Source organism: Acanthochromis polyacanthus, chromosome 13, assembly GCF_021347895.1.
Source record: "Acanthochromis polyacanthus isolate Apoly-LR-REF ecotype Palm Island chromosome 13, KAUST_Apoly_ChrSc, whole genome shotgun sequence".
Taxonomy (NCBI): Eukaryota; Metazoa; Chordata; class Actinopteri; family Pomacentridae; genus Acanthochromis; species Acanthochromis polyacanthus.
In genome coordinates, this window is record NC_067125.1 from 3,904,619 (window position 1) to 3,919,598 (window position 14,980).

Here is a 14,980-nt window from a genome sequence, read left to right on the forward strand (position 1 = left end):
TTGACGTTAGCTTCTTTCTTACTGTACCAACTATAACAAAGAAGCTAATGTTAATGTTAGCTTCTTTCTTACTGTTGCTACCAACTATAACAAAGAAGCTAATGTTATGTTGACATTAGCTTCTTCATTACTGTAGCTACTAACAATAACAAAGAAGCTAATGTTGATGTTAGTCAGGCCACAAGCTACAAACACACTCATGCTAGCTTGTTTTGTATAACAGGCTAACGTGAAAGTTACTTTTTTAAGCTACAAGCTAATTTTGCAATATGAAATAAATTAATTTTAGATTTTTTTGATGAAATACATAATTATTTTTTCTGCATTTAAAGCTGATTTTAAATTATTGCAGATATGAGCACTGATAAAATGGCATTTAAGTGTATTTATTTTCTCTGTCCATGCTAAGGGAATTACCAACACTCCAAACATGTAAACACATGATCAGAACTCAACAAATCAGCTGAAGGATCAATACGTTTGGTTTGTCATTCTGCTGAATCGTTTCCATCTCCTCATACATCAGTGGTTTCAGAGCTTCTCTGTGTTCGCCTGGGCAGCGACGGCAGCATATGTTGGTTTATATTTGGAGGGTGATGGACGGTGGCCTGTTGGCACGGCAACCCACCGGATGGCGGCGAGGAAGGGCTGAGCGCGAGCAGAACGCAGCAGGACGTAGAGAGACGGAGGGATGAGAACAGGTGGAGGGAGGACAGGAAGCTGGACGGACTGAAGAGGAGACAAGAAGACAAGGACAGAAGGAGAGGAAACAAAGAGACGAGGAGAGGAAATAAGGAGACAAGAAGACAAAGAGAGGAAACAAGGAGACGATGAGGGATAACAAGGAGAGGACACAAGGAGACGAGGAGGGGAAATAAGGAGATGAAGAGAGGAAATAAGGAGATGAGGAGACAAGGAGAGGAAACAAGGAGGGATAACAAGGTAAGGAAATAAAGAGAGAAAACAAAGAGCAGAAGTAAGGGAAGGGAATAAGGAGACAAGGAGAAGCAATAAGGAAACAAGGATAAAAGAAGAGAAAATAAGAAAATAGGAGATGAGGAGAGGAAAAAAAGGATATGAGAGAAACAAGGAGATAAGGAGAGGAAATAAGGAGAAACAAAGATGAAATAAGGAGAGGAGGGGAGGAAATAAGAAGACAAGGAGAAGAAACAAGGAAATGACAAAACAGAGACGAGGAGGTGAAGCAACTAAATGAGGAAAGGAAATGAGGTAACAAGGAGAGGAAAGAAACAAGGAAAGGAAACAAGGTGAAAAAACAAGGAAACATCGAGAGGAAACAAGGAAACGAGGAAACGAGGAGATGAAACAAGAAAACAGAGTGGAAATAAGGAGACGAGAAGAGGAATGAGAATTATGGTGGTTGAACTTTCATAACTAAAAAGAAGGTACAAAAAGATGTCAGAACATGAAAATGTGCCCATAATGAATAAAAAATAATTATTAAATAAAATCAAACTGTTTCTACTCGGATCATCTATTAATATTTGTATTTTTCTGGTGGAACTTCTGAAATTTGCTCAGTCAGGTATGAAAGTCCAACAAGAAATAACTTTATTTTCATATTTCTAAGAATTCCAGGTAAACCAGAGACAGTTGACCATCCTGGATGACCAGTACCATGGATCTGAACTGGTTCTTGTGGACTTTACTGGTCCAGATGGTTCCTGGTGAACTTGAGATGAAAGACAGGAGTCGTTGTGGAATTTGAGTTATTTTATCAAGTGCTATTTACAACAGTAGTTGAACATCACAGGAGGCAACAGATGTTCTCCTTCAGACGGTAGCTTCCCTCCATCACGACAGTAACTGAGCTCACCGAGGCCTCCTGGTGGCCGCAGTGGAAATTACGTGAAAACGATGCTCAGAAACGCCGTGTTTTCTTTTATAATTTGTCTGATTACAGCAAAACCGAGCAGCAGGTTAAAGTTTCTAAACTGTTTAACGCTTCTGGAAGCCACAGAGCGAAAAACTGATAAGATGTAACTTTAATATTTCATGGATTCCTTTCACCGCCATGTTTGCATGACTAGAATTCACCATTTCTGCCTTTCTGCCTCAGTTACTTCTAACTTTTCAACAGCAGAGGAGTCCCGAATGATAAATTTTAATGTTATTTCATGTGTACACAACTCTGCACGCAACAGACAATTACTTTTCTGTGCACAAAAGTAATGACTTTACCAACAACATTGGAAAAGAAGCACAAGATGCAGCTTTTGTGCACAACACTTGAAGCTGCCATCTTTTAGAAGGTCAGAAGGTTAAATGTTTCAAGCTTTTTGGAGTCATTTTAAATACTAAATTGTATACACCAGAAACCTGAGGACTCACATGCTGCCAAGAGTTAAGTATCCTACATGTAAATTAGGGATTTCAAGCCAATTTCACCAATCTGTTTTTCATTAAGGTAACTAGAGCCTTGCTCATAGACACAGTGTAAATCTGAGTGGAGTTCCTCAGGGTTGGATTTCAGGGCCTCTATCAATACAACCTTTGCTCTGTCACAGTCAAATTTGGCAAAATAATTATAAAACTGAAGAAATTCTAAAACTAAACCTGAGCTCTAGGTGTTTTAATGCCTTGCTTAGGGACACAGTGAAAATCTAAGCGGAGTTCCTCAGGGCTCAATTCTGGGGCCTCTTGTGTTCTTTTGACCAAACTCTGTGGTACAATAATCCCCAGCTTGAGGAATTTCTAGCTGCAATTAAAATTGAGCTTTAAGTTGTACCAAATTGATGCATTGCTTATAGACACTGCAAATCTGAGCAGAGTTTCTCAGGGTTGAATTTTACGGCAAATTCTGCAATTTAAGTCCCAGTTCCTTCAGAATTCTACCTAAATTCCAACAAAAATTGAGCACCAATCTGTGTTTTTCTTTTAGTAATTAGAGCCTTGTTCATAGACACAGTGTAAATCTGAGCGGAGTTGCTCGGGGCTCAATTCTGGGGCCTCTATTAATTCAATAATTCAACTTAAGCTCTATCGCAGCCAAATTTGGCAAAAATAATTCCCAATTGAAGGAATTCGAACTCCAAGAACTAAAACTGAGTTCTAAGTTCTATTAAACTGAAGCCTTGCTCAGAGACACAGTGCAAATCTGAGCGGCGTTCCTCAAGGTTCAATTTTAGGGCCTCTAAATTTAAGTCCTAACTTGAGGAAATTTCAGCACCAAAGATTTGAAAACTTAACATTAATTTACATTTTTCTTTCAAATTATAAGAGCTTTACTTAAATCTAAATGGAGTTCCTTAGGGTTCAATTGTGGGGCCTCTTTTAATTCAGATTATGCTTCATTTGGCCAAATTCTGCAGTATGACAAGGCTTCAAATCATTACTATTCAACATCCAAACACCCAAACTTAGTTCTGTGACCAATAAATACTGCAAACAATAGAACATTTTTAACTATATTTTAGTGTCTTTTGATGAAAAACTGAATTCATGGCATCTTGGAGTGAGCATTTCAAGTTACAGCTGCTTGGTTTAACAAAAGGGTCAATATCATTCGGGATTACGACAAATTAGGGATACTTGCATACAAAAATTTTAGCAGAATGGGGGAAGATCTGCCATCTGAAAGGCGAAACCATCCAAGTCGACATTGCATAAAGAAATCCATCATCAGAATAAAGCAGAGCAGCAGGATTACAGAGAAAATAAAAACTCACAGTCGAAAGGTTCTGAACAAACAGAGAGAGGTCGAAGGTCACAAAGCTCAGAAGAACACACTGATTACATTTCCACTGAGCGGGAGAGTGTGCGGCACTTTAATGGTGTGAGAAACCCTCTGAGTGGGAGTGAAGGAGTGTCATTTAACCTACTGGAGTGTGGTAATGCTACATGGAGTGTACATGTGTGTGTTCCGTGTGTGTTTTCACTAATTGCACTTGAGGATGAGGATATATGGAGATCACGCTGCCGGGCAGACGTCTGCAGGAGTTGGTTTGTTTTTTTGTTCTTTTTTTTGGCATTTTCCTGGAAATGTTTGTGGCAACAAAAAGACGGAAACTGGGAGTGACTCGGCTTCGACGCAACCAGCTGAGGACCGACTACAACAGCCAGGACGCTCTTAAAAAAAGCTTATTAATGTCAAAGACTTCTAATACAGTGTTATTAGCTAACTTTTAGCCTCAGTGTTAGTGTTTAAGAGCTGTAGTGGACTGTTAAGGTCAATTGAGGCTACAAGCTTCAACTAAATATCCAACAAAACAAGGTCATTAATTAACATATTTCACACCAACAATTCTAACTGTCTCAGATTAGTGAGACGAGTGAAACTTTCATCTACCGTATTTTCACGACTATAAGGCGCACATAAAAGTCTTGGATTTTCTTCAAATTGTGCGGCGCGCCCTATGGTGCAGTGTGTCCTGTGTGTGTTGTTGTTGTTGTTGTAAGGCGGACGTAGACCAGGTGGTTTTTTCCACGCATCACCATCGCTGTTGATCTGTGACTCTATGCGTGCCCATCTCACAGCCGATGTGAAAAAACAAGTGAAGCAAATGAACTCTGAGCTTGCTGTCATTCCGGGAGGCCTGACAAAGGAACTCCAACCGCTGGACATCGGTGTGAACCGGCCGTTCAAAGTAAGGCTGCGAGCGGCGTGGGAGCGATGGATGACCGATGGAGACCACAGTTTCACTAAGAGTGGAAGGCAGCGCCGGGCGAGTTACGCCACAATTTGCGAATGGATTGTAGATGCTTGGGCTAACGTGTCTGCTGGCACTGTTGTTCGAGCTTTCGCAAAAGCCGGCATCATTTCCGAAGCGCCGCACGGCACGGAAAGTGACTGACAGTGAAGAAAGTGAACCTGGCATGTTTGATGGCGGTTTAGCGCAGCTGTTCAATTCAGAAACAGAGGATGAGGACTTCCATGGGTTTGATTGATGACGATTACCGGTAAAAAAGAAAATGTGAATACCAAACTCAGTTTTGCTCCCGCTCTATTTTTAAATACGCACACTTGTGTGCTTGTTTTATCTGTGTTTTACCATGCCCGCGACTATTGATGATTAAAAAAATGTTAGTACTTTGTAATCAATACTTAAATAAAGCACAACCAAACTCAGTTTTGCTCCGGCTCTATAAAAACGCACACTTGTATGCTTGTGTGTGGTGTTGTTGTTGTAAGGCCGACGTAGTAGAGGACACCATGAGAACGTTAAAGGGGGAAGTGTGGGCGTGGATTGTATATAAAACCCTCGCCATATAATCAGGTGCGCCTTATGTGTGTTTTAAATACAGTAATGGCACACATAACTGAGACTGCGCCTTTTGGTACAGTGCGCCTTTTGGTCGTGAAAATACGGTAATTGCATATTTAACTTTCTATAAGTTTACTGCAACATGCCAAGATGAAGATGGCTGTAGCTTCATCAGAATGTTTCTATCAACTTTAATGACCACACAATGTCAACGTGAACCAGAAAACCCAACACACCGATGAATGGAAGTCACAGGAAGTCGCCACGATGTTTCCTTTTGGTTTGTGGTCATGTGTTTTCAGGTTTGGAATCTCTTTTTAAACCACATTTGACAGGCCAACTGTGGATCACAAGGTGGGGCCGCCCTAAACATACTTTGCTTTATCGGCTATTTTCCTCTAAATAAGGACACGGTTTAGTAAATTGATGCCATGCTGCATTTCAGGAGACTTAAACTTAAAGTTGAGTCATTTTCTCTTCTTTTTGCAACTACAAGAGTCACCCCCTGCTGGCTGTTAGTAAGAATGCAGGCTAATCTTGATTGGTTTCATTTTCCAGAGCTACAGCCATATTTTCTGTGTAGTCTTTGACACCAACCGATGCTGCATCTTGGACACCTCAAGACTTCCAGACATCGAGGCGAATCAGTCAGATTTAAGCCTCACTTAAACTCTGTTGTAGCTGCATAGTTGTTGTTTTTTTACTACTTTCTAGTCTGCTTGAAGTTTCCATTTCAGATATAGATCTGCAGTACAAATCCCAACGTACATGTAGCTTGAAGAAGTACAACTGAGCATTAAGTTCTGTTTCTCTTTCATGTAAGTGGAGCTTTGTTGAGAGTAAATCTGAGCAGAGTTCCTCAGGGCTCCAGTCTGGGGCCTCTACCATTTAGAGTTTATGTAGTATGAATTCTGCAGTATAAAAATTCCCAATTTGAAGAAATTTTAGCTTCATGAATTCTAAAACTTAGTGTCTACATATCCCAGGTGTGCACAAATTTTATGCTGCACGTGGAAAGTAGTGCTTCTGGAGTAGTAGTGTAAGGCTGAGCAAACTAGAAAGTAGCATAAGGCCAATGTTATACTTTCTATGTACATGAAGACTTGTACATAGAAAGTATATTGGTAGTTCGGAAATACTTCAATAAATCACAAATTTTGGGCAGCAATCGGGAAGTATCATACTGACTTATTTACCTTCTCAAGATGGCCAGTTTTAAACCTTCTTTAAACTTCTTTGCCACCCTGTAGTTGTTTTATTACTACTTTCTAGTCAGCTTTGTACACTACAGCCCTTGTAGTTGGTTGTGGCGTAGTAGACGCAAATTTTAACCGACATAGAGATTCATAACATATTAAACTGACTTCTTTTACTTTCTTAAGATGGCAAGAACGACGCCTTCATTATATGTCCTTCTCATCACTAAAGACTCTTAGTTTTTGTTGTTGTACTACTTTTCTAGCCAGTTTGGAGGGCTCTTCTGCTCGACTCAACTACTATTGAGTATGCAAGCTTGTTGGGGAGGAAGTTTACATCCCATAGACCCTCAAGAACTTCCAGGTGGAAAGAAGAATGTTGTAAATACTAGGTGGTATGTATGCGTCTTAATCTCCACTGTCTTCCTCATTCTTGTCCAGGATCAAACTTGTTCTCGATTCTTTATAATAAAGGCAAGTTTAAGAGTTTCAGAACATGGTGAAGCTGTGGTCGGGTCTTATTTAAATCTGAGCTGGTTGAGTCGAGAACCGAGTCAAACCCTCGATACAGACAGAAGCAGCAGAACAGAAAAAATATCAGTAGGGTTTAAAAACACAGTGAAGCTTATATTATTGAAACAGAGAAGACGAAAGAAAGTGACGGGATGTCGGTGATAGTATGTCTAAAGGAACATTCGGTGACACTTTACCTGGTCAGTCGATACGCAGCGGATTAACCTGAGTGTTCAGAGCTGCACAGTGCACTGATTTAAACCTACAAATTTCTGCAAAATAAAGCTTTGCACTTGGAAGGTGTAAAACTCCCAAACATCGGAATTTTAACAGTTTAGGTGCTTTTTTTTTTAACCAGCTCTAAAGAGATGAATTCGAGCAGATCACCATCTCTGAAGTCAGACTGGGTTCCAGTGTGACCCGGCTGCAGTTCCGTTGGTTAATAAACACATTTAAAGCGTGCAGTGCGACCGTTTCCCAGTAAAGTGTCACTGATATGATATTTGAGAACTAGGACGACACAACGTCCTCCATCGAGAGGAAAAGTGGTGTTTTCTTTTTTTACATTCTGTGCAAAATTAGACGAAAAAAGTAGTCCACAAATCATCGTCAGTCTATTTCCCTTTCTGTCTACACACATCGGTCAGTGTTTTTGCTATTTACAGTTAGTTTCTAAGACGTTAGTACCATCGTCCCCCAGCGGGGCTAAGACATTCCTCAGAGGGACCAAACCCACCTCCAGAACCAACGCTGCTGCCTTCACTGCTGGACCCGACACTCATCGCAACTCCCGAATCTGAGCGGTTCATAAGAGCAAAGTCAGATTGAATGTTGGAGAGGTTTGTGTTTTGAGGGTTTTGAAGGCGTGTTAACTTTTTAAAAACAGCCAAAATGATCATATTTATCAGCACGAAACTGCTTAGCCCAAAAGAATTATTGGATTTTCAACCTTTACACAAGTCCATGAACTAATCTCGTGATCACAGATTGGCAGTTTTGTTAGCAAACGTGACCAAATCTAAGCTTAAACTCAATATTTTAACAAAATCCATTTTATTTTTTGTCGTATTAAAAATTATTTAAAAAATTGCCAAAAATAAGGACACTGAACCAAACCTGTAACTGATTCAAGACATTTTGCAAGATGTAAAAGCCGAAGCTTAGCTGAAAAACCCCTGAATTTTTGTCACATGACTGTTGGTCACAGCTGAGTCGCTGATGGACTCACCGTTGTACCAACAAGCACAGAATTTTTTTTATTTATAGAATCTGGTGAGAGCTAACGGTTCAGATTTAGCAATTTTCTAAACTTAAGAATTTTAAGCTAAGATTTGGTCAAGTTTCCTGAAGACACGCAACAGATGAGTAGTTCAAAAACTGTCTGAAAGTTGAAAATCTAATAATTATTTCTGTTGTTACAGTTTCTGGATGATAAATTGTGTAATTTTGTCAGTTTGGTAAAGAAAACATGGCTACCAAAACTACTGGCCAGAGTGCACAAGCCATCATGATGTTTTCAGGAGTTGCTAGATTCGTCTCATTTCCAGGATCCCTGATATTTTCATCAAACTACCGTCCTGACAGCAGTTCCTTCTCAAAGGTGGATTTATGTCCCGTCCTTCATTGTTAAAAACAACCTGCTAATAAATCAGCTGTCTATTTAAAAGGCATCGAGCAGGTAAAAAACACAGGGCACACAGTGAAAGAGGAGGGACGCAGGGACGGGGAATAGAAAAATAAAAATAAAAAAATAAAAAACTGTGGCAGACACAACTGGACGATCACCGCACTTCACTCTGTGGCAGAGAAACATAAAAAAATGTAAAAAATAAAGTTTCAGAGGAGGCGGGGCACTGGGCGAGGAGGAGGAAGGCCGAGAGGACGAAGAGGAGGCGAAGGTTCTCAGTCTCAGAAGAACTTGTCGTCGATGCGGAAGTGCGGCCGCGTGACGTCGTCCGGGTTGATGAAGACCGAGATGGATTTCCCAGGATTCTCCGTGACGAGCTGCTGCAGCTTCTTGGCCAGCCGATCATCGGGCTGGTTCTCGCCACCGGCGTCCGACTGCGGCGACGGCAGGTTGTTGGCGCTGCCTCGCCACTGCAGTTCCACCGTCAGCCTGTTGGCGGCCTTGGCGTGCTCAATGGTAGTGCGCAGGTGCTCGGCCGGGTCGGAGCGCACGGAGGACAGCTTGCGGGCATGAAGCATGGCGGTCTCGTCCGACAGGTGCTCCAGCATGTTGCACTGAGGGATGAAGTAGTTGGGGCACATCTTGTTGACGAGGCAGTGCTGCAGGTCGTCGATCAGGCCGAGCAGGAAGTGGGCGGAGAAGTCGTCCTGTGCCAGGTAATTGGCGGGGAGGCGGTCGCAGGCCCACAGCATGATGCTGCGCAGGTGGTACGGGCTGATGGCTTTGGGGCGCGACAGCAGCTTGATGATGATGGCTTTGCAGGCCTGGTATGCCTGCATTAGGCTGGACGAGATGCACTTCTTCAGCTGCACCTCGCTGCGGGCGAACGACAGGCGCCACTCGTTCTCTTTGCGGCCTTTGTAGGAGCAGGCAGGAACCAGGTAGAACCCGCTGATCACCTCCTCTTCTGTGATCTTCCCGTCCCAGAAGTGGTTTTCCATCAGCCAGCTCTGAGCGACGGCCGGCCAGCCCTTGAAAGATACAACAGGGACGATGTCGTAGAGCATCCGGCTGCTGCCGACGCCCAGTATGACAGAGATGATGGTACCGTTCCGCTCCACCTTCTCCACCCTCGGCATTCCCCTTTGTGGCTTCTTCTGCACCTCCAGCAGCACCAGGGAGATGGACTGGTAGAACCAGTCAGCCACCAGCGTCGGGGAGAAAAAGTAGTTGGTGGTGCCATTGATGTGGTCGACGATGGTGCAGCAGTCCTTCCACTTGTTGATGGTTCCCTCGTCGAAGAGGCGGAGACTGAGCCAGGAGTGGCCCAGCGCCGAGTGCCTCATGTCCAGCGTCACCGGCTGGTTTCGGTCGTGGAGTTTGAGCGCCGGGACCAGCAGGGTGAAGTCCATGTCGTAGTCTGTACCACGGGCGTAGACACTGAGCTCGTCCAGGTCCATGTCCACCACGCCTTCCCGGACGCCACCCGACAGGAGGAGGTACTCGTTGGCCACCGGCAGCTTCTGGTCCAACTTCTGCACCATTCCTGAACACAGAGGGGGAGAAAATGTCAGATAAACGAGTAGAACAGGAAGCCAGGGCTGCACAAAGCAGTTTTAACTGATCAGTACAAACGTAAGCCTGATCATTTGTCTGCGGTCACATTTTTGACAACGTGAATGACTTTCTAAATGAATGCAACAATATCAAGTGGACATTTGTCAGTTGTTACATCTGCCACTGGGACTTAGAAAGACTATCCAAGCTGATTCCGGCTTCATGCAACGTGTGCACTGGATGGAGGACATTTGTCATCAGAGTAGTAGTCGTCATGGTACCCTTTTCCGACCTTAACCCCACAATGCTTACTGCTTTCCAACATGGAATAAACCTGCTTCCTCTTGTCGCTACAACAATAGTGAGAGTTTCTACAGTTAATGCACAACACTTGAAGCGTGTACTATCAAGGAAATAGTATCGGGTTTGGCCAATATGAAATATGAAGTGACTTTTAACAGATATGGGGGAAAAAATGTTGGTCAGGACATCGTTTATAGTAACTTATAGGGTGGACACAACAACTTTCTAACCAAATAATTTACTATTTTATTAATTAGACTATTTATCGAACCAGTTAATTAGATTATAAGACTTTGTCGTGGTGTTCCTTCAGTAGCTAAAATACCAAATCAGCTTCCTAAAGTAGGAGACTCGGGTGGTGCAACCAAGTACTACAGTTAGTCTACTACACTTGAAGTGAGTATTATTTTGGAAAATGGTATCAGACTGGGCTTAAATATCATCACATACTAAATAGCAAATGACTCGGATCATGACACCCTCAAACTACAGCATCCTATTGTTCATCAGTAGGTTCTGAATCAGGTCCCATGAGGCTCAGATCTTGTTTGGACTCAGATCAGGTCTGTTTTGTTAATTTATTTTAAGCCCGTCAGGTCCAGATCAGTTTCTGGGACTCTTGCAGAGTTCAAGCTGCATCAGACCGGACGGGTCAGCCCCAACAGTTGGACCGGATCAGCCTGGACGGGGTTTCTGTTCTGCTGAGCTGAAAGTGAAGCCAACAGATGGAAATGCTCACTTTCTGGCTGTCGACTGCATTCCTGCTCTGTAGTTTAGTTAAGATACCGTCTGTTTGGAGGTTTGACCGTCTTTATGTTCCTGTTTTATTTATTTGTTAACCGTGTTCACTGTCAGTCTTCCTGGGATGCTACTAACGGAACAAAAGTCCACTTCTTTTACACCTTCGTCTAAGTTATGGCTCAATAAATAAATAAAAGCCTCTGAAGGTCTTACAGGTTTCAGCTCATCAACCTTCTGAGCATTTTTGTTCCTCTCACATTTTTTACTGCAACATAAATCCACTATGGAAACAGAACAACCATGACTATAAGGAGAGAGAACTATTTATGTTATATTTTTGAGCCACCCTGCATTTATTTTATCGATCCAGTGTGTTTTATTCTCTCTGCTCCGTCTAAATCCATCCTGCAGTTCACCTGAAGCAGCTATATTTAAATTGCATCTGCTGAACCGTTAGCTTCTCTGGAATAACCAGGTCCTGTCTGTACGGTGGTTCATGATCTGTATCCGGTCCAGTGTGGTTCAGTTACGAAAACAGCAGTAAAATCAAAGTCAGACATTCTGGATGACGCCAGAAAGGACAAAAACAAGTGTTGTCTGTTGGAAATACACTCAGAAAACAAGTAAAACCAACTTTAATTTGATTCTTTGGAGGAAACCTACTTGTCTGGGTTTATTTAGCACCACTGGTATGTGCAATAATGTCATTTCTACAATTTATACTTATATATATATATATATATATATATATATATCTTTGTTTATTTTGCTTATTTTTTTCATCTTAGGGTTACTTTATCTGATTTAATTTGTCTTTTAAAGAGACATGCTCATTCAGAATTAAGAGCAAAAAGGTGACAACACGAAGTGGCTAAAAAGTGACCAAAAACCACCAAAAACAGACAGCCATGAAACAACCAAACATTGACATAAAACTACCAAAAAACAACTGTCAGACAAAATCAGACACAAAACTGCCAAAAACTTCAACAAATAACAGAAATGAAGCAGCCAAACATGACAAAAAGCAACAAAAGATAGGCAAACAGCCATGAAACAACCAAACCTTGATACAAAACTACCAAAAAATGACAACAAACAACAATAATAAGCAAAACAGCCACTAAAAAAACAAACAAACACAAAAACGACAGCAAAAACATGAGAAAAGAACAAAATAATAAACACAAAAGAGCCCAAAGGTGACTAAAGAGCAACCAAAATGACAAAAACAACTGAAAAAATAGACATAAAACAATAAGTTATATTTAACTTCAAGAAAAAAGTCAACACCAATGGTTGTTTTTGTTTGTTTGAGGTCAGACTGGAAGCACATCTGTCCTCGCTAAGCTAACAGGACGTCCGTCACATCTGGCAGAGAGTCAGGAAACACTTAATTACTGTTTCTGTTTAAACCCTGAAGTTGGAGGAAGACCAGCATCAGAATAAAACTCGCTCTGTTATCTAACCACTCTGTCGACAAGTTTAACTGAAGCAGAGCTGTTAATAAAGTTTCTTTGAAGCAAGTCAGCAACTCGACTGTCACTTTGTCTCACATCTGGATGACGCAGCTGCAGAAACTTTCAATAAATGATCAAGAAAGGCTCATATTAGGACCGGGGTGATAATTAAAGCTGCAACTACTAATTACAGCTAATTAACTGACGTCTGTTTAGCAACATTTTTAATGAAAACTGTCAAAATTCTGTGTCTGCAGCTTCTGAAATGTGAATATTTTCTAGTTTCTTTCCTCCTTTATCACAGTAAACTGAATATTTTTGGACAAAAAAAACCCCACATTTGATGGAAAACTGATCCACATTTTTTCACCATTTTCTGACATTTCACAGATCCAACAGCTAATTTATTAATAAAATGTCCAAAATTCTCAATTTCACTCAGTGCTTTAAAAATGGATACAGAGAGAGTTGTCTTCCTGAATCTCAACAGCATTTAAAGCTACAGACACTAAAAGAACACATCTACAACCAGCAGTTACACAGTCTTGAAGAAACCGTCTTTATAGTAGTAGTTGAAGTAGTAGTACTCGTAAACACACTCAGTGCTTTAAATGAAAGGCACAGAGAGCGTTTTCTTCCTGAAGCTCAACTGCATTTAAAGCTACAGACACCAAAACAGTCCGTTTGAAACAGAACTACAACTATGGAAAATCAAACTTCTATAGGTAGTACTAGTTGTAGTACTAGTAACACAATCAGTGCTTTAAATCCCAGACACGTAGAGAGTTTTCTTCCTGAATCTAAACTGCTTTTAAAGCTACAGACACAGAAACAGTCCGTTTGGAACAGAACTCCAACTATGAACAAATCAAACTTCTATAAGTAGTAGTAGTTGTAGTAGTAGTACTAGTAACACAATCAGTGCTTTAAATCCCAGACACATAGAGAGTTTTCTTCCTGAATCTCAACTGCATTTAAAGCTAAAGACACTGAAAGAACAGAACTACGACCAGGAGCTGCACAGTCTTGAAGAAACCATCTTTATAGTAATAGTTGAAGTAGAAGTATTCATAACACACTCAGTGCTTTAAATGAAAGGCACAGAGAGAGCTTTCTTCCTGAAACCCCAGGAACTGGTCTATTTTGATGGATTTACTGAAAACAGCTGAATGTTGGACCTTTAAAAACGCAGCTCGGTGTCTGTTGGACCCTGAACGCACCACCGATGTGCTGCAGGTGAAGCAGATGTGCACCAGCTGACTACAAGTAACCAGATATGCCTCTACAACACATCTGCACCACCGCTCCACACCTGCGGGTATTGTTTACCGGAGCAGGTGGAGCCCGGCAGTTTGGGCTCCGTTTACCGCGGCCCCGCTACCGCCTCCGCGGCGGATAACGGTGCCCTGCCCGGTGTGTTTGTGTCGGTGCGTCCTCACCCAGCATGGAGAAGATGAAGTCCTTGGCCGTGTGGATCTCCAGAGCCCGCTGGTCGTCGTACTCCCGCTGGTCGTGCTTGCTAAACTCCTGGATGAGTCGGTTCAGGTCCTCCATGCGGGCCGCCGACCTGAAGTCGAGCTCGGGCCCGACGCCTCCGCCTCCGCCGCCGCCGTGAGGCAGCCGACCGCCCGCCATGGTGGGGCTGTTCCCGAGGCTGCCCGCCGAGCCAGCCCGACCGGAGAGAGCAGGGGCCGCCATCACAGGTTCACTACCGCTGCTGGTCTGTCCCGAGCCGAGCCGAGCTGAGCCGAACGGAGCCGAACCGAGCCACACCAAACACAAGCAGCGGAAACAGCTGCGTTGGTGGACGCCTTCAAAATAAAGGCGTTGGGCACTTCCGGAAGCGAAAATTTGTCATCATTTCCTTATCCTACATTTAATGTATTTAAAGTAATTCAATTTAGTTTAGGGGAAGAAATTGCACATCTCGTTCCCATTTAATTTTAAAAAACTTTAATTTAATGTAGAGGGAACAAGACAGCCTCTTTTATTTGCATATTTAATTTAATTTATTTTATGTAATATAAGGGGAAAGAATAGTAAAATATGCCCCCTTTTTATTTAGAACAGTGTGCATTAATGAACATTTCTGTCAATGCACCAGAATTAGCCAAAAGGCTATTTTTCATCTGTAGTCCCTGGACAGATGTAAAATAGTCATCCTAAAAACAAACAAAACGTGTCAAGTGATAAAACATACAGTTCAAAGTTTATAATAACACAATACATTAAAAGCATATAGTAAAACTGTGAATACATTTCATAAGACCAAAATAATCTATAGAAAATTTAAGGTAATTAATACACATTTAGAAGATAGTACACAATAAAGACAACATAACAAAATGTCATAAATGG

General features: G+C 41.9%; 1 protein-coding gene across 1 annotated transcript; it reads right to left on the bottom strand.

Moving 5' to 3' along the window:
- Window positions 1-1,716: 1,716 nt before the first annotated feature.
- Window positions 1,717-14,883, bottom strand: LOC110955183 (nucleotidyltransferase MB21D2). Its single transcript, XM_022200068.2, has 2 exons — window positions 14,062-14,883; window positions 1,717-10,107 (listed from the first exon to the last, which is right to left on the bottom strand). The coding sequence occupies exons 1-2, from the start codon at window positions 14,318-14,320 to the stop codon at window positions 8,843-8,845; spliced, it is 1,524 nt and encodes a 507-aa protein (XP_022055760.2). The 5' UTR covers window positions 14,321-14,883; the 3' UTR covers window positions 1,717-8,842.
- Window positions 14,884-14,980: the final 97 nt, after the last annotated feature.

Excerpts from the sequence above, each read along its gene's own strand:
- LOC110955183 (XM_022200068.2), bottom strand. The coding sequence starts at position 14,320 with ATGGCGGCCCCTGCTCTCTCCGGTCGGGCTGGCTCGGCGGGCAGCCTC. Across the intron at positions 10,108-14,061 it reads CTTCATCTTCTCCATGCTGG|GAATGGTGCAGAAGTTGGAC; the intron begins GTGAGGACGCAC and ends CTCTGTGTTCAG.